General features: G+C 45.1%; 1 protein-coding gene across 1 annotated transcript in view; it reads right to left on the bottom strand.

Annotated features, from left to right (window-relative positions):
* Positions 1–2,079: 2,079 nt before the first annotated feature.
* Suclg2 (succinate-CoA ligase GDP-forming subunit beta) overlaps positions 2,080–20,445 on the bottom strand; it is a 256,446-nt gene continuing 238,080 nt past the window's right edge. The window contains exon 11 of the mRNA XM_040739204.1: positions 2,080–3,052. Coding sequence (XP_040595138.1) covers positions 2,937–3,052 — 116 coding nt within the window. The 3' untranslated portion in view covers positions 2,080–2,936. The remainder of the gene's footprint in view (positions 3,053–20,445) is intronic.

A 20,445-nucleotide genomic window follows, 5' to 3' on the forward strand; every position in this document is an offset into this window, starting at 1 on the left:
TGCAATAGGTCAGAGATTAACATTTTAGGGTTATTAAGTTTCTATGACAACTATGTGTGCTGCTGAGCACAAACATTGCCATGCAACACAGAAACTTAATTAACTCTAACAGGCTCTGTGGCCTTAGTTTGCAACCCTCAAGTCCCAAATTCTATGTAATAAACCACACCCTACCCTACTCCTCCAATATTTATTTTTTGCTACTCATAATACTTCTTACGACCCTATTGTATTTTTGAATATATATTGGATCCTGCTAAGGATCCCATTAGATTCTTAAATGTTTAACTTAGAAATGTCAAAAATAATTTTTATTCTCATTCTTTATTAAAGTTTCCAATTTAAAAATAAACATAATTCTTCACAGTGATTTTCTTTTCCTTGGGGAGCAAGTACAGCGAGAACACAGGCACACATCACGCAATGATTCATTAAAAGCAATCCACAGGTCTAGCTAGGTCATTTGAAAATTTCCCTGCTATTTTACTAATTTATGAATGGAGACACAACTTCAATGGAAAAGCTCCAACTCTTACAAGTATAATAGACTAATCAAATCAAAGACATGGATGTTAGTAAGTGGGAGGGTCAGAGATGAATCTCTAAACATGACACTTGTTCTAGGAGACTGTGACAGCCAATGGTTAAAACCCTGCATAGAAAGCAGTTCAGGTATCATATTTAGACTGTCACTTCCTTTCATGGACATTTTGTGCTTAAAGAGTACTGATAAGGGAAGCTGGGAAGACAGCTCAATGGGTAAGAGTTCTTGTGCAAACATGAGGGTCCGAGTTACAATTCCCTGCATCAACATAAAAAGCAGGGCATGGCACATATGCCGATAGCCTCAGCTCTGTAAGTGAGAGAGAGACCACAGGGTTAATTGTGCTAGCTGTCAGTCTAGACCCAGGCTTAGTGGGGGACTCTGCTTTAAGATAATTAAGGCAGACAGTGACAGAACAGGACACACAACATTCTCATCTGGCCTGTGCACACATGTTCATACACTGTTCACATGCACGAGCGTGCACACACACCAACAAACACACACACACACCAACGAAGACACACCTGGTAAGTCTGAGAGGTAAACATTCTGCTATTTTTGTACAGTACAGACTGCTAGGAGATTGAAAACATAGGACACACTGGGTAGGGCACACAGGAGCACTTAGGAGCCAACAGCACAGCTGTAGCAGATTCTCCATGAGTCCTACAGAGTCTGTTCCACACATACTTACAGGACACAGGAATGTACAGCATCAACCACAGATGCACAGCATTATGGATACTGGTACAGCATAAGGGATCTAAGCAATCCAAATATACACAATGAGCTCGACTGCTCATTTGAAGAGAAAAGCTATTTGCCTATTATTAACCTTTCCATAAAATAACGACATGTAAAGTTTCATTCCTTCCCATCTTCAAACTGCTTGATTAGAAATATCAACACACAAGACCGTCACAGGCCTTTTTCAAAGAAGAAAACTTATACTGCTGATTGTTAGCTAACTGACAAAATTTACATTTCCTTCTTCTTACTGTGTAAACCAGTTATTAAGCTATCAGAAAACAAGAGACTTAGAAAGATGTATTAATAGTCTTCACTCAGTGCAGTGTTTGAGAAAAGATAAGAAAACCTGATCTAGTCGATGGTTTATTTCTCCATGGCACATACAGATGTATAAACATTTTTTACTTCATCCAGTTGTGAAATGTGAGAGAAAAATGTGAAATGAACACACAAAATATGTGTGGTTGGCTATGCACTGGTAAGGGATGGAAAAGCTGTTAAGGCCAGCCCCGGCTATATACCAGTGTTTGACTGGACCACATCACCTTGTCCAACATCACAGATGTATTTCTAGGCTTGTGTCTAATGTATAAATTTAGTCCTTCACTGAGTCACCTGCCACAGAAATGGTCACATGACAAGGCAGAGTGGTGCTGGCACAATCCAGGTCAACCACAGTTTCCTAACTGGAGTTGGGACTCAGAACAAAGGCTAGTGCCTTCACAATGCAAGAATGGCAGAGCAATGACAAACTGGCAGAAACAAGAAATGCGCAGCCGACATAGCACTGAAAACAATTTTATTTAAAATGTATTAGCAGTACAAATTTATCAAAATTAAGCAAAAAATCAAATTAAGAAAATTCTCAGCACAAAAAAAGGACATTATTAGGAAGGCCACATTCTCTCCAATGACATTTTCTCATCTATGACAAGCCGGTAGATGTGACGTGGAGGCCATGAGGGGAAAAGACTCACCACCAACACAGCTTGATCTTCATTACTGTCTCTTAATGAGACGGCTTAACTACAGTCTCATAAAAGTCAGCATTCACCAGCCCTGACACGAAACAGAACCTTTCATTAAACTTGCATCTAAGGCTTCTGGCTGTAGTTTGGTGTCAAGCAGGCAGTATAGTCAACATTAAGGCACAGGGTAAAATGTGTGTAATGTACACGTATTAATGTGAGACTCCCAATGTAAACCGCACTTTACGTTCTTGGGGCTTTCTGGAAACTTCTGTTCCTAGACGCTCAGATGTCTTACCTGTATCCTTCTGGCAGTCACTATGTTAAACAGAATCCTGTCTGAACTTGTAAGTCCTGCACTTTTTCTATTACAGAAGGCTTCAAATACTGTACATACGCACGCTATTTGGCCACACTGACTGTGGCTCAGAGCTGGCAGACCCTGTTAGTGACTGGACAAGAGAAAGTGTGAAACTGTAATGTGATTTTTTTTTAAACAATGACTACAGTGTAAAATCAGCTTCAGGCACTCTGGATAGCGCATTTGAGAAAGTCCAGACTTAAGATTTTTCAGATAATGATCCTTGTGTGTGACCCCTTCCCAGTGAGATAACAATTGCTTTCACAGTGATGTGGGAAGTGTCCTTCTTCACCCGAGCCAGGGGGGGCCATCACTTCTTTGCCACACTGGCAACAGCTTTCTGGGCTGCATCCTCCAGGTCCACAGCTGACGTGATGGGGAGGCCACTGTTTCTGAGGATTTTCTGAGCCTCCTGGACATTAGTTCCTAGAAGGGGAAACAATGACAACTGCTAAATTCAACTGCAAGTGGCATACCCAGTCACTGGAGAACTGAAATCCCAGGGTGCCTGGTGTCCCTTGAGGCCAACAATGCAATCACAACACACGTGGCTCTGGCTTTTCAGGTATACCCAGATGACACTTGCCCTCCTCTTCTTTCCACTGTAACCAACCCGTGTTAGAGGACACTGCCTGTATTTAGGACCATGAACACCCAAAATTTTCTCAGCCACTTGCCCAGTAAGTGTGAAAGAAGCCACCTGAACTGGATCTGTCTCTTCCCTGAGTCAGGAGAGGGACTTGAAAGTGACTTCAGCATCTCAGGAAACTGCTTCTGCATTCTTACCCAGCTGCCAGGTGGACTCCTCTATAACAAAGGCTCTGAAACAGAGGCCATGGAGAACACGCCTTTCTGTGTGGGCACAGACACGAGCAGGCATTCCGTCAGGTCAGCAAGTCTCCCACAGAGGCAACGGCTGGGTGGGAGGACTGTGCTGATACAGTAGCACTAGCTCTTCTGGAACACTGGGTCCATAGAGCAGTGGAAAGTAAACACTGGGCATCCTATCTTCTGCCAAGTGTTTCAACTACTTAAAACATTTATTTTATGAGTACTTTGTCTGCATGTATGTCTGTTCCCCTTGTGCATGCCTGATGCCTGCAGAGGCCAGAAGAAGGGACCAACCAGATCCCCTGGAACTAGAATTACAGATGGTTTTGAGTCCCTTTATGAATGTTGGGAATCAAACCCAAACCCTCCAGAACAGCAGCAAGTGCTCTCACCACTGAGACATCTCTCCAGCCCTGTAACTTCTTTATCTTTATTCATTGGCAGTGTCATACACTGTATAATGAACTTCAGTTATCTTGACCCCACTACCCTCTCTCATACCCCTCCTTCTCCCAGTGAAACCCTTCTTCTCAACAACTCCCTTCCGACTTTCTAGGCTTGTGTGTGACCTACTGGGTTTAAATAAGGCTGCCGGCACGAGTGTGGGTGAGATGTCATTACTGGAGCACAGGCACTGAAAACAGTGCCGCCTGTTCTCACAGCCACCATCATTGTCCGCAGTTCCCCTGGGAGGGGCGGAGCATCAGCTTCTGCATCTCCACGCAGCATTATCTTCTTTGGAGCTAATATTTGCCACGTATTTATATGCATGCCAGGTATAATGACAAGCAACTAAGATGCAGCATATGACTTTCAACAAGAGCTAAGAATAGGACCTACGGTTCTGTTTTTATAGATAAAGTAAGCGAATTTATGGAGGTGATGGGTGGCAGAGAATAGACTTACCTGTGCTATGTAATAAATAATTACTCATGTTCCACACATTTCTTTATACTATGAAGATGGTACAGCTGACAGAATACATGGCAATGAGAAGCAATGCAACATACTACAAGGGGAAACATTCTGTCAATGACGATGTCTCTGTGGCATACACGGTGAGCTTCCCAAAGATCCCGGCTTTGCTTCTCCAGTGCAGGGCTGGGAAGAAGGAGCTGCCTGGGCAGAGGGAGACTGTGTTTCGCACGTACTCCACCAGCTACGTAGGATTGCATGACAGGTCTACTCAACAGAATGTGAGTGAACCCAGAACACATGCTCATCACTATCTCCAAGTTACTTCCACACTTTCTCTGTTTTCCTTCCAGCTATTTTACCAGTAAGGGTAACCCTGGGAGGCACCTTTTTAAGGATGGCAATGACTTCTTCAGTTTAGATACTTGACTATGACCTGGAGCCTAGCACCTGACTCATCCTCTCAGACTTTATGTGAATGAGAAAGAAATTTCAATAATGCTAAGTCCCTGACATATCGATGCCAAATGATCAACTCAGGTGTAGATCCTCCGGGGCTGTTTCCCTAATCTTTCTGAGACAAGGCCTCTTGTTGGCCTGGTGTCACCAAGCAGGCCAACCCAGAAGCCCCAGGGAACCATTTGTCTCCACTCCCCAGTGCTGGAATCACAAATGTGCATCACTAATACCTGGCTATTTTACATGGGGTACTTAGGCTTTTCTAACTGAGCTATTTCTATATCCTACATACTGTTTTTTAAAATGTTGTAACAGGTAGCTTCTAAAACAGCATGGAAAGATGAAGTGATTGACTCTGCCCCCTGGCGACTGATGCTTGTGTAACCTTCCCTCTTTGTGTGAGACCCTAACAGCGATGGGATGTCACTTCTTAGATGAGACATGAAAGCCTGTGCCTTCTGTCTTGCCTGCTTTAACACTTCTCTCTTCACTCCAGCAAGCTGTCACGTTTCAAGCCACCCTATGGACAAAGCCCATCTCCCAAGTGCCCAAGGCCTACTCTAGCCAACAGCTGTGGAGGAATGAGGCAGCCAAGGACAGCATCCTATTATTACCAACCATAGAAGCCAGCTTGAGAGTGAACCACCCTTTAGCAAGCTGTGAGGTGTCTGCAGTTCTGCCCAGCACACCGTTCTCTTGGGAAGACTGAGTGTGAGGACCTACCTCAGTCACACCAAGATTCCAGCCCTGGGATATATAGGATATTCGCAGCTACTTTGCTACATTTTCAAGTTTTGGGATCATCTACTACACACAGATGCAAAGCTTTCTTAGTTCATTAACACAACCCCAATGTGCATTTCCGATTAGTAAGGTCTGAGTCCCGGTTCTAGAGGCGGAGGAGCAAGACAGGGTTTAGAACACAGCATGTGTTAGGTAAGAGACTAAGGAATTCAGACAGCAATCTGTAGGTCTCATGGAGCAATGATACAGTGAAGCAAAACCCTGGCCTGACAGAAAATTATATATTTGGACCAGAAGTTTGATACATAAATTTCTGTCTCCTTCCAAATTGAAATGGACTGCGATATCCTCCCTAACTGTCCCTGCCCCCAGTCTGCCAGAGTCAAAACCTAAGAAAAAGTACAGCAGCTTTTCCTTTCTAGCATTCTCCGGTCTCAGCACCCAGCTCCCCAGACCTCCACACAGCTGTGGAACATACTGTTCCGGGCTTCTCCTGCACCCCATCCTGTGATTGTTGGGGCAACTTGCTTTTCTCGTGGTTTCATCCATTCTGAGAACTACTCACTCAGAACTCTCTATTCACTATTACCTGAGTTCTCCTCCATGCGTAAGGATGGCATAAACGCTAAGTCTTAAAAAAAAAAAAACTCACATATGAAGCTGCTTTTCCTTGTGACCAATAACATAAATAATTCAGGTCCTTAATTAATATCATCTGCAGCATCTGGCTTAGCAGCAATATTCTCAGGGGGGAATAAAAAGAACTGGTGTTAAAATTCGTAAGAGCCCAGGCAGACAGTCAGAGTCCCACTGTACTCTGCCCTGGATACCTATGCACCCACTAGAAGCTGTCTCTCTCAGTCCCTGGGCTGCCTTCCTTGCCACCAGCTTCAACGTAACAACTATAGCAGCCTTGTCAAGCAGGCTGCTAGAGTCCTCCATGATCTCTGCATGGCAACAGGGACAAGCCCTGAGGGGACACTTAGTGACATTTCCCACAGCCAGTGCAGGACACATCCACTTCAGGGCCAGTTTGCTTCTCAGCATATCTTGTAGTATCAGTCACATGCGACAGTCTGAGGCGACAGACTAAGGACAGACAAAGTCACACATGGCGATGCCTGAGCAGAGAGGTGTGGGCACACCTTTCTCTGATCGTCTTACCACTAAGAGGGTTCTCTAGGGGCCTTGGCTGGGCTTTGTGTCCTGGGGTACTCTGTCTGCCCTGGCTACTCTCCAGGGCAGGCTCCGAGCTGCTGCCAATTCTCTCGCCATGCAGCTCTGGTACCCAGGTGGACATGCTTAGGGGAAGGGGTGAAGGAAGCAGCTCCCCACTCTTTCCTCCTGGCTGCTCCTTCAGGGCCACCCCCAAAGACCCAATTGCTTCCTAATTCCAGGACCTACTAAATTGAATTTTAATTATACTCACTGTTACACTTTAATTACAGTCTTAATTATTAAGCATACCCAGCATGCTTGGAAGAAGCAGGGTGAGAAGGGATTGTAACATTCAAACAGCCAGAAATAAGTCGGACTGTGATGAGAAATGGGTCAAAGGAGATGTGCCATGTCCAGACAGAAATCATGAGGGGCGAATGGGGAGACCAGCCAGACAAGAGAAGAGAGAGTCCTGAGGAACAGCCAGAGAACAATGTACACGAAGAGAGAGCGGCACGGTGGAAAAGGCATCCAGACGGTGAAGAAGCAGGGAGCCCCCCGCGTGGCCTCTGCGCCTGCCCTGCCCTTGCTTTTCTCCATCTCTTTGAGCATTCTCCTGGCTTTCCCCCAGACAGCTGGGCTTTGCCCACAGCCGGGCCTGGCCAGCAATTACTACCACTTGCTTCCTCGTTCTGGTTGAGGAAGCAGCTGGAGGGGAAAGACAAGAGAGGTTGCAAAGAAAAAAGTAGCCAGCAAAAACCAGGTCATGGGAAGTGGGGATGCTCTGGGCAAATGCCTGTGAGCTTCTAGATCCTTTGGCGAATGGTATTATGGGAGCACTTGAGGCTTCTTCTGTTTTCTGACCCCCATGGCCGACATCTATTCCCCAGCCCCTTTTCTGACTTTATTTCTAAACAGAAACCATCACAGCTACTTTAAACTCTGACATGGAATTAAGTGTTCCAAAGAGAGCTTTATGCCTGTGCACACAATTGCAATGGAAATTGACCGCTTTCCCACACTGAAATGGTGCTGTGGACATGCTCTAATATTTATTAAATGCTGCTGTGCTCTTCAATGAGACTGCAGGACAACACGCTTAATAACCACCCGGACACATGGCTGACCAACCTGCACGGCACAGGTGGCTGGCACTTCTTAATTCTGCTTTGACAGCCGCTCGGCCATGTGGCTATCTACCCACCTACAGGCCTTGAAAATGACAACATAGAGGGAACCAAGGGGGCGCTAGCACAAAACAGAATCTTGTTCTGCTACTAGAGGACATAGGAAAAACAATCACATTAAACATGTAAAAATGTCTCCACCACTTTTACAGAGGCTTCCTGCCACTGGGTGGAGGAAGAGAGCCGTAAACAGAGATGCAGGGGTAATTTATCAAAGCATCCTCCGTTTTAACCACACAGCAGCGAAGAGAGCACCAGACAGAGTTGACAGGGTTTGGATGAAAAAGGCATAGCACCCCTCTCCCCCAGCTCAGGCCAGCCTTTCACCCCAGAAGCACAAAGAAACCACACTCCAGTACAGAAGTGTACAGAAACCCGAGTCACTATTTTAATAAGAACTCACAGGTGTACGTGTGTGTGTACATGTGTGTGTACATGTGTGTGCCTGTGGAGGTCAGAGGTCAATACTGGGTGTCTTCCCCAGTCACTCTCTATCTTATGTTTTCAGACAGGGTTTCTCACTGAACCTATACTTCACCAATTTAGCCAGACTGGCTGACCAGAAGTCTCCTCACCACCCCTTTACCACCACCGCAGCATACGAGTTACAGGCATGAGCTGCTGCACCCACCTTTCTGCATGGGCTCCAGGGAGCTGAACTCAGGCCCTCAGGTTTGTACAGCAGGCATCTTACTAACTGAGCCAACCTCCCCAGCATAATAATTCAGTTTTCATATGAATATGATGACATTGTTAGATATATACATTGACTACACGTTACCAGATTTTAAAGAGAATAATAAGGTGATAATACTGCAAACAGCACATGCTTGCTGCCTATATGTGATTAAGGGTTCCTAAGTATCATAAAACTTGAGTTTCAAAGCAAGCCTAAAATCAATAACATATTAGCCCCATTTTACAGATGATGTAACCAAGGCATCAGGACACTTAGCAACTGACACAATGACTCCAGCAAGTTGGAAGATGGGACAAGACTAGAGTTCAGATTTGTCTGCTATCAAAGCCACATCTTAGCCATGCACTGTGGAGCACATGTGAAACAGAACCCTAGCATTCTTTAAGCTAAACCTTCACTTGATCTCACTAGAGGAAACTGAGGCTAGGGAGTTTATTTGGCCACTCAGTCAGTGAGCTATCCCAGGCCTGATTCAGCCCCCTGTTCTAAAGCAGTGCTGGTACACTATGGCTTTAGAGCCCAGTGCAGCCCACAACCTCTTTGTATGCTACTTGTAAGCTAAGAATAGTTTTCATATTTTTAAATAGCTGGGTGAAAAATCAGAGTAATATTTTGTGGTACATGAAAATTACATGAAATTCAAATTTCAATGCTCATAAAAAGAATTGTGATGGAGCACGGCCAAGCTGATGCACTTGCAGACTGCTGATTGCTGTGCTCAACAGTGGCAGAGCTAGGGTGGGGACACAGACAGTATGGCTTACAGCATCTGAAACGGTCTAAGTGAGGCCTGGGAACATTCTACACAGCGGCAGACTCCTGAGAGTCCAGTGCCCCTGTGCCCACAGCAGCAGACTCCTGAGAGTCCAGTGCCCCTGTGCCCACAGCAGCAGACTCCTGAGAGTCCAGTGCCCCTGTGCCCACAGCAGCAGACTCTCAAGAGTTCAGTGTCGCGTGCCCACAGCAGCAGACTCCTGAGAGTCCAGTGCTCCTGTGCCCACAGCAGCAGACTCTCAAGAGTTCAGTGTCGCGTGCCCTGCTTCTCCTTTCAAGCCATTATCCGAGAGAGAAAAGCTGTTTTCAGGAGGACTGGTATTTTTTTTATTAAATTTTTTTTCTTTCATTTTACATACCAACCCCAGTTCCCCTTCCTCTCCCCCTCACTTTCCTACCATACTGTGGTGGGCCCTAAATAAGGATAACATAATAGAAGCCATCTTAATATTCCTACTGTTATTCTTAGAGACTAACAGTTAAGCTTCCATGTCTCTGTGCCTGCTTATCTTCCTGTACAGCATACTTTCAAGGCCTGCAGTCCAGGCTCTCCCACCCTTCTGTCAGCTGGCCTGCAGTCCAGACTCCCCCAGCTGCAGACTTGTGTCCTTGGAACACATCCTGCCAAGGAGAACTTCTGCTCCCCCCCCCTTCTGCTACCTGCCTTACTTAAGCCCTGTTGATACTTTGAATAAACGAGACTTGATCAGAATACTGTCTTGTCTCCGTCTATCGCGTCTCTTGTCCCCCCCAATTGTCCCTCCCTCCCCAAGGGTCCCCATTGACTGACCCTGCGGGCCGGGACACCATACCACCCCCCATCCACTCCTCAGAGGGGGTAAGGCCTCCCTTAAGAAGTCAAAGTCTGGCATATCAAGTTGAGGCAGGACCAAAGCCCTCCCCCTGTATCAAGGCTGAGTAAGGTATCCCATCAAAGGCTCCAAAAAGCCAGTTCATACACTTGGGATAAGTCCTGGTCCCACTTTGAGCTCCCCCCCCCCCGTCCCCTGCCAACAGATCAAGCCACAAAACTGTCACCCATATTCAGGTTTAGTTTGGTCCCATGCAGGTTTTTCAGCTGTCAGTCCATAGTCTGTGAGCTCCCACTAGCTCATGTCAGCTTTCTCTATAGTTTTCCCCATCATGATCTTGACCCCCCCCCACTTGTTCATATGATTCCTCCCCCATCTCTTCAACTGAACTCCAGGAGCTCGGCCCAGTGCTTGGCTGTGGGTCACTGCATCTGCTTCCAGCAGATACTGGATGTAGGTTCTATGATGACAATTAGGGTAGTCCCTAATCTGATGAAAGGGGAAGGTGAGCTCAGGCACCTTCTCCACTATTGCTAGGAATCTTAGCTGGGGTCATCCTTGTGGATTCTTGGGAATTTTCTCTAGCACCAGGTATCTCTCTAACCTCATAATGAATGGCTCTCTCTATCGAGATATCTCTTTCATGGCTTCTGGAGGTTTGTTAATTTAGATAATATATCACATCTCTTTTCTCTGTCATTCTTTTAGAAATGAGATAATCCAACAAACATGCTGAAAGAGATTATGTACACAGTCCCATTCATAATACTCCCAAAGAACATAAACATCTAAGTATAAATCTCACCAAAGAGGCAAAGGCTTTACAATGAACTTCAAATCTCTAAAGAAGGACATTGAGGAAGAGGACTAGAAAATAGAATGACATACTATGCTCAAGGATCAACAGAATTAATATTGGGAAAATGGTCATTCTACCAAAAGCAATTTACAGATTCAATGCAATTCTAATTAAAATCCCCACAACATTCTTCACAGAGATAGAAGCAAACAATCTTAGATAACTTTATTTTTACTGGGAAGAGTCCCTCTGACCAAGGAAACCTGCTTACAGTTCAGAGGATGATTCCATGACCATCATGGCAGGCAGCACGGCAGCAGGAAGGCAGTTATGGTGCTGGGGCAGTAGCTAAGAGCTTACATCCTGATCCAAGGCAGAGAGAGAGAGAGAACTAACTGGAATGACATGGGTGCTTGAAGCCTCAAAGCCAACCCCCAGTGACAAACTACCTCCAACAAGGTCCCCACCTCCTAATCCTTACCAAACAGTTCCATCAACTGGGGCCCAAACACTCATAGACAGAGCCTATGGGGGCCATTTACAATCAATCAATCAATCACCATAAAAAAATCTTAAAATTTACATGGAACCACAGATAGCCAACACTATCTTTAACAGATGGAATGAGGCTGGGGGGGGTTGCCATTACCAATTTCAAGGTGTATTATGAAGTTATAGTAATAAAAACAGCTATATGGTACTGACACAAAAACAGATGTGTAGACTACTGAAACAAAACAGGAGACCCAAATATGACACAAAACTAAAATCATTTGTTATTTGACACAGATGCCAAAACCACATTGCAGAAAAGACAACATCAACAAATAGTGCTGGGAAAACTAGATGTCCACATGCAAAAGAATGAAATTAGGTCCACACACCTATTACCTTACACAAAAGTTAAGTCCAAGTGATCATGGAAAAAGTAAAACTTGTAGAAGAAAACATAGGCAGTACATAACAAGATAAAGATGTAGGAAAAAAATTTCTGAATACGACTTCACTTGACTAGGAATGCCAATAAGACAAGACAAGTGGAATTTCATAAAACTAAAAACTGCAGAGCTAAGAGAACAATTAACCCAGTGAAGAGGAAGCCCTCAGAGTGGGAGAGAATCTTTGCCAGCCATCTGACAGAATACTAATATCCAGAATACCTCTTTGAGATGACCCACATCTAAAGTTGAACACTCTGCCTGGCAGCCAATGGAGGTCCTACAGAGGGTCTTAATAGTGTTAGTAGTAAGGGTTCAGATGGTAACATTTACTAAGTTCAGGACCATTTAGACTATTGGAAAACACATCTGTGCCTTACAATGATGCTGTTACCTGTTTATGCGTTTATACTTAAGGTGTATATGTATGTCAATTTGTGTGTATTTGCCGATGAATGTGCCTGTGGTGTACCTCCATATACTTTTCTGAGACAGGCTCTCCCACAGAACCTGCAACTCAATTACTTTGACTGGCTGGTCAGCAAGATACTGCCTCCCTCCCAGTGTTGGATGACAGGCACAGACTATCATACTAGGCTTTTGATTGGATACTCAGAGTCCAGACTTAGATCCTCATGCTTGGGTTGCAAACAATTTACTCACTGAGCCAACTCACCAGGTCAATCAACAGTGACAAATTTTTAAACCCATATTATAGATGAGAACGTTGAGATTTCACACTTGGTTTTGTCCCTAAGTAGCTGAATGACTTGAGAAAGTCACTGTCCATTTGAGGCTTGAGATTCTTCACTCTTGGGTGAAGAATTTCTCAAAGCCTACATTTTAGGAAAACCAAGGCTAATTCAAGACAGCCTGTGGAGTTTTTATCATAGTCATGGTAAGAACACTTTCAGTGTGTGGACAGGACATTGGCTTTCAGGGCAGCTTTGGTAGCAGGAAGTCTCTGACCAACCGAGGTGTCTTCTGATCAAAAAGCAAGGTTCAGGATCAAGTATAATGTGTATTCACCAAGATCTAATCCAAATGCATATGCTTTTGCTTTCAATTATGTTTCCCTTCAAAAAAAGTAGCATGAATATTAATGCAAGCCATATTCAACTGCAATATAAAATTGGAATGCAAGGACCCTATGGCAAGCAAAAACAGGCGGTAGTACTATACTCACTCCCATCAGCTGTAATAGGCCAGACCTTTCATGATTTTTAAAAGTTTTATTCGCTCTTTGAGAATTCATACAATGTGTTTTCATCACACTCAACCGCATCCTCCCTACTCCTCTCATATCCACCCCCTTCCCATCCACCCAACTTTTTCTTCTTTTTTCATCCAAGTACAATTTGGATGTGTGGACTTCGTTAGAACGCATTGATTTCCAGGGGCTATCCTCTCCTCTGAGCAGTTATCAGTTGCCAATAGCTCCTTAGCCAGGGTGGGCTTCGTGCTGCTCTATTCTCCCCATGCTGGAATTTGGTAATGAGATTGTTTAGGTCTTACAAATGCTGTAGGACAGATCTTTTAAGGAGATCTTAAAATCTTCAAGGCCTTTTCTTTTACACCTTCCCTATGTCTTCCTCTAGTTTTCAATCCTCTAACTTATGGATAATGTAAGGTAGCGTTGACCATGCCAGGTGTCAGTCTAAAATGCTGACCTTGAACTCCATGGCTCCTTGCTATGGTTTGGCTACAGCAAGCATGTCCCCCTCAAAGATTCATGTGTTGTATGCTTGCTCTTCAGCATTGTGGCATTGAGTTGGTGGAAACTTTAAGTGGGTTCTAATGGAAGGTAATTATGTCATGAGGACTTACCCTTAATAGACTGAGGTCTCAAGTAACTGGATTAGTTTATCCTGAAATGTATTGCCACAAAAAGAGTGAGGCAGCCCTTGCTTCAGCCTCTTGTCTTTTTTTTTCTCATGCTGTCCAGGCTGGCCTCAAACTCTATGTAGTCAAGGTTGATTCTGAATTCCTAATCATGCCTCCAGCTCCCAAGTGTTGCGGTCACAGATGTGCACAGCTGTGCCTGCTCTCTTGCCCCTTGGTTTCCCAGATATCTTTTCCACATACAACTTGGCCAAGGGTTATCATCCAGGCTCTCATAGATGAGCAGATGCCAGCTCTTCAGAAGAAGAGATAAATAAACCTCTTTTCTTGATAAACTACCCAGACCTAGGTATTTTGTTATAGCAGCACAAAACACACTAACAGAATGTATATGGCAATATGGTAGGCAACTCTGTAATTAAAAGAGGGAAATGACTAAGTGTGGACTCTATTGCTAATATTTTCCTTGGGGGGGGGGAACTATTTGAAGAGCTTGATACTGCTTGCCAAATTCTAACTCGATTCTCATGAGAAATTTACATGCTGAGCCGGGAGCTTGAATTAGAAATGGATACTTCGAGAAGTTTCCAGAAGTCTAGGCCTTGCTGCCGGGCTCTTTTCCACTTCAGGGGTTTGCAAAGTATGGCTCACAAGCCAGACCTGTTCTGATGTCTGTTTTTGTACCTAAAGACTTATTAGGACTGAGGTGTGGCCATCTCTCCCTGCACTGTCCAGAGCTGCTTCAATACTCACTGAGACCTGAGTAACTACAGCAGGGATTTATGACCACAGAGGCTGAGGGCTGGCTCTTTACAGGGAAGTTCACACTCAGAATGCCTATGCTCATGTCTGAGGGACTGGGTCAGGTAAGAAGTGGCCTCATTTGGTTCTTTCCCAGTTTGCAGCTCCACTTTACTTCCTGTTCCTGATAGAACATGCTGTATTTCTAGTGGAGGAAATCCCCTGTGTGATTTGACTTGCCAATGGCAAATGCTTGGCTCAAAGGCCTCACCATTCCTTTTAATACGTGTAGTGTACAAATACGATTATGGAAACTTTCTCTTCTGAGCTACAATGCTACTGACAAAACACTCCCAGCAGCCATGGCCAATAACCAGGTGGCATGGGATGGAAGCTATCTGTCTTCCCTGCTCTAAACGGTCATGAAGTCTATCTGGATAGCCTAGGAATAGTTTCCAGGTGGTGTTCTCCAGAGCAGTCTTATTGCAGGTAAACCTGTCATCTGTAAAACAAGGAACAGGATCTACCTGCAGGTCTCCTCCCTAATGGTGAGCTGCTGATCAGTCTAACTTACAGTGTTACACCAAGAAACTGAGGCATGAAGACATGAATTGACCGATCACACAGATAACATGCAGGAGGCAAACAATGAGTCTGTGTTAGATACAGGACCTGGTGCATACAATACTCCACCTGGAGCTACAGTTCAGACAAATGGTGTCACGTGCTTTTCTTGAAAAACTGCCCACTGCCTAAACTGACAAGCTCTGACCAGAGTTAGCCACTCTAAGGGCAGAATATGAGGTGTGCACTGAGGAACAATATTGATTGGCATATCACCCCTGGGGGCAGAATGTGAGGTGTGCACTGAGGAACAGTATTGATTAGCATATCACCCATTTCTTCCACACCCATCAGTCTCTGCCTTGAGAAAGTGATGGTAGAGGGCATTTGACGGGAGCACAGGACTAGAGAATGCTGGCATGGAGAGACAAGTCTGTCCCCCAGGGCAAGCCCAGGTCACCGACTGCTCCACAGGCTTCTGCTCTAGAGGAGGTAGGCCTGTTGAGGTCAAGCAGTACCTGAGTCTAGGTCTGAAAAACCTGACTAAACCTAGCGTTCACAGTAAAGAAGATCCACAATGAGGTGCATGGTGCATACATAAGTATCTTTGTCATCAGCAAAGTCAGTGATATCTGGATCTGCTCAGTTCTCAATTCCTCACCAGGATGAGAACTCTGAAGGGGAGCAACCTGTTGGGTTATCTCAAAGGCCCCAGCATCTGGGCCTGGTCAGATGGGTGCAAAATAACAAAACAGTGGTTCTCAGGTAAGCCAAGCAGACTAGACTGGCACCTGTGGGATCTAGACTTCTTTGGAAGGCAGAGAGACCAGGCTGGCCTTGGCAAGCGGCCACTGGGACAGAGGTACCAGGAAATAACATAAGATAGAGAGCACAGATGCCCTGCTCAGAAGGCTTCTGGCCTCAGTGTCATTAGACCTTACCATAAACCACCTTTGTATGATGGGGACACTGCATAAGGCAGGGTTATCTTCTTTAGAGAAGACAGCTTACAGTTACGACAAGGCTGCAGATATCCAACTGGCAGAGATGCTTGTTATGCACATTATCTATCTAGAGGTGAAATGAGTGAATCTGCCTAAGAGGGCAGATTAATGCAGATTAAAAGTTTCAATCCATAGAAGCTCTCCCTGTTCTGAGGAAGGCTTCAGGCTAGCACTGCAAAGCTGGTCTCCTGATCGGGAGCAGCACAGTGTAAACATTACTATATGCTTATCCACGCATCACTGAGAAGCAGCTGCAGGCTTGATTCCCTCCAGTGCCATGTGTGGTTTCAGCTGGTGAAGATGAAGTGAACACTAAGAAGAAGGAGGGTCACTGGGGGAAAAGGCAGGGTGCTAGTGATTAAAGGGAGGAGAGGAACATGCATCACTTCAATGAGGCCAGTCCCAGGCAGGACATGTCCACAAAGAATGCGAAGGAGGGGAGAGCTGAAGGAGGGATGAGGACTCCGGTGAGATGGAGAGGAATGCAGGGTATAGTGCACAGAAAATGGGAACCTGGGGAATGGCTAGACAGCAATGAGAAACAAACTTTGGGAGGAAGAGGCGCTGCTGATGCGAACAGGGGATTCCTTTAGGAACCAAAGGAGGCATCAGGAGACATGGGAGATACACTCAGGCAGCCTGGGGCTGGCCCTTGCTAGGCACAGCACAAGAGGCCAGTGATCAAGGAAGAGAGAATGAAAAGGGCAGAAGCCAGGACCGTGATCAGCCATGCCCCTGCCTCTGCTGTGCGTCACTTTCACCCTGCTCAGCCAGTGCCAGCCACCCAGGGCTCTGCCCTGTTCATCCCAGACATGGACAGAAAATGCATTCTGTAGGAGACTCTTAGTCACAGTCCGCCGAGTCCAGTTGTCTTGGTGGGAGACAAAGGCAAACTTTCTTCCCTCGTTTATCCTGTGCATATGCTACGGATGGCAGCAGACTTGCAGAAGGAATGGCCGTCAAGCAGACACAAGCGAAAGCTTGGAGGCTCCTTCTTGCTGATGCTTTAAAACTTACAGACCTCTCATCCTTGCCAGCAGACGGAAGCTTGCTTTGTGCCCACACTGATAAGCATGCTTGATCACATTCCTGCAGTGGATGAGGGAAAGCAGATGCCTTCCAGCTGAGCAGGATACCTTACACTCTCCCCCTTCAGAGACTTAGGGAACACTGCTGAGAAAGTAAGGTGTTTGTGTTGGGGGTGAAGTCTGGAGTGACTGTGTACTGCTGCCATGTCAAGGATCCCAATGTCTCAAAGCCATGAAAATGGCAAAGCCTTCCCAGGGTGAGGCACAGAGGAATGGCAGTCTTCCCCTCATCCAAGTATGAGTGTTTAGAAAGATCGACCAGTATGTGCCCACTATCATCCAAAGCTTCCTCCTACTGTGTCTACTCTCCTACAGACTCCCCATGGAGACCTGCTAACTCCTCTTCCCTGAGCTAGTGTACATAATGATCATGCCCACCGAGGTGCCTTCCCTCGGAGTGCCCACCCCACCCCAGCTCTTCCGAATGTGTGTCTGCTGTTTCTTCATCCCCATGCTGCTCCAGGCAGGTTCTAGGACCACACGTTGGAGGGTGTGGCAGTAAGGGTGATGACAAAGGGTACAGGATTCTGAGGAGCTTTGCTGAAGAAATACAGAATGTTTGCAGTGCTGAGACAAAGCATTTGGTGCTGGGTGGAAAAGTGAAATTTAAAGAGCTGGTTAAGGGGAATGGGATCTGATTCACAAACTTTCCCGGCTTATAATCATTATTATTAGTTGTTGTCATTAGTGAGATCAACTCAGAATCATAATGTGCACCTGAGAAAAGAGCAAATTCTTCCTCAGGCATCGAAGAGATGCAGGAGTGAGCTGCAGATTTAAATGCAAGACTTCATTTTTAAAAAGACACTGGAGATGTTAGCAAATCTGGATGCTACAGAACCATAAAAATGCACACAGAACCTACCTACAGCTTTGGAAGAACACACCTGTAGCACCAGTTACAACTGTCCATCATTATCTATATATTTCTCAGCAGTACCACAGACCATGCTGAATAGGTGAATTTTACAGGGTTCCCTGTACATTCCAGGGAGGGAAGGGCTCATTCAGAAACCATGCTCTTTATCTAGCTAGAAACAACTGTTTACAAAAGCTCAACCTCTCCCTGGAATGTGGTTGTTACCTAGAAGTCTTTTAAATAAAATGATCCTGGATCTCGGCCGGTTGAGATACTGTATACATTCGTTTGCTTAATAAGGCCACTGAATGCATGGGATTATGATGCTATCAGTTTCAAATGAGAGAAAACCCTTTCTAACTATAGGTAATGACAGTTTGCAATCAGGGCATAGCAGAGAACAAGGACTTGGTACACAAAATTCGGACAAAGCTAGCCTGGCTCGATGAGCAAAAACTTCTGTTTTGAGGATGTTTCTAGTATATTGTGTGTGGGCCACAGTTGCCATGATATGGATGGCGAATTTGAGAAACTTAGACAAGGATGCTGGGTCTCCCCAGAGACAAAAAGCAAACAAGCAGGCTGTTCCTTTGTTTACAGGAAATAGACACTATTAACCTAACAGGCCATCTGGCTTGGGAAACACTTGCTATTTTGATTATTAGAATTCTCAGCTGTGTGGGTCAGACAGAAAGAAGCTGGAGTGTCTGAGGCTTCGAGAGCACTAGGTTAGGGCTAGTGCCAGCAGGGACTCATTACGTTTATTCCAATTCTGGAGGATTGCTCTACCCTGTATCATTCCACTATGTCCTGGTGAGGCGACCCCCTCACGTCATTCTTCCCTACACTCTCCCTGCTCTCCAGGTCACAGCCATGCCACTGGAATCCTGGTCCTTAGACTTAAAGCTTTCAGGCTCCCTCTGGTTTCTTGTGGTTTTTTCTCCCTGTCCCTCCGTCCTCCACTTTGTTCTTCACATGACAGCTCTGTCTGAGACTTTAGGCAGTGCTGCAGACTCTGCACAACAGCCTCATTCTTCACTTTGTTCCTTCAGAGATTGCTGTAAAGCCCACATCCTCTCCATGGTGGCTTTCTCTCCTATCCAGGGCCTGGGCTTCAGTCCTCAGAGTCATGAACATGTTCCAACCCCCAGGTATGGATTCTGACTTTCATCCAGTAACTCCCTCTTCCGCCTTGTCAATCATTCAGATCTTATCTAACCAGATTCAACTTGGAAATTCCCCATTTGTGGTACTCATTTTATAATATTTATTTGGGGCTAGACATGGCATGTATGCCTACAATCCTAACACTTAGGAGGTATAGGTAGGAAGATTATGTGTTAAAGGTCACTGGCTGCATAGCTAGTCTCAAAAAACAAGTCTCAAGAACCAAAACAGCAAAAAACCAAAACATCATTGTTTGCATTATATTAAAAGCTAAATTAAAAATTACTTCTGAAAGCCAAACTTCCTAATTACAGTAGTCAATAATGAGCAAAAAGGGGATTAGATAGATATACACACATACATGTGTATATATGATAAATAGAAGAATAGACAGACAGATATGAAAGACACATTCCAGAGTAGAATGGTAGGTACCAGAAGCTGGGAGAGTACATAGGGACAGGAACAAGCTAATCACTGGGTACTAGTTGCATAAAGTAACCAGGGATAGCAATGTTACACTTTTCATAATGCCAGAATGAAATCTGTTTTCACCATAAAGAATAATATATCTGAGGTGAACATATCTTTATTTGATATAACATTATAAAATGCATACATGTTTTAAGGATCCTATTGAGCCCCATAGTTATGTATAGCTATTGTGCTCTTATGTATTAGACTGAAAGTAAAATTAAAATTAAACAAGGAACACAGTGGCTGAGTCACAAGCACCCAGCTGAAGAGACACACGCTTTTCAGGAATCCGTTTCCTTAGCTGACAGCACTGGCCTGGCTTGCGTTAATTTTATTATGGGGCTGTCTTAGTCAGGGTTTCTATTGCTGAGATGAAATAACATGACCATAGCGCAAGTTGGGGGGGAAAGGGTTTATTCAGCCTACATTTCCACATTGCTGTTCACTACTGAAGGAAGTCAGGACAGAAACTCAAACAGAGCAGGATCCTGGAGGCAGGAGCTGATGCCGAGGGCATGAAGGGTGCTGCTCACTGGCTTGCTCAGCCTGATTTCTTATAGAATCCAGAACTACCAGCCCAGAGATGGAGCCACCAACAAGGGGCTGGACCCTCCCCCATCAATCACTAATTGAGAAAAAGTTTTACACCTGGATCGCATGGAGGCATTTCCTCAACTGAGGCTCCTTCCTCCCTGACGACTCTAGCTTGTGTCAAGTTGACACACAAAACCAGCCAGTATAGGGGCCTTTCTGGCTTGTA

This window comes from Mesocricetus auratus, unplaced genomic scaffold, assembly GCF_017639785.1.
Source record: "Mesocricetus auratus isolate SY011 unplaced genomic scaffold, BCM_Maur_2.0 Super-Scaffold_100676, whole genome shotgun sequence".
Classification (NCBI taxonomy): Eukaryota; Metazoa; Chordata; class Mammalia; order Rodentia; family Cricetidae; genus Mesocricetus; species Mesocricetus auratus.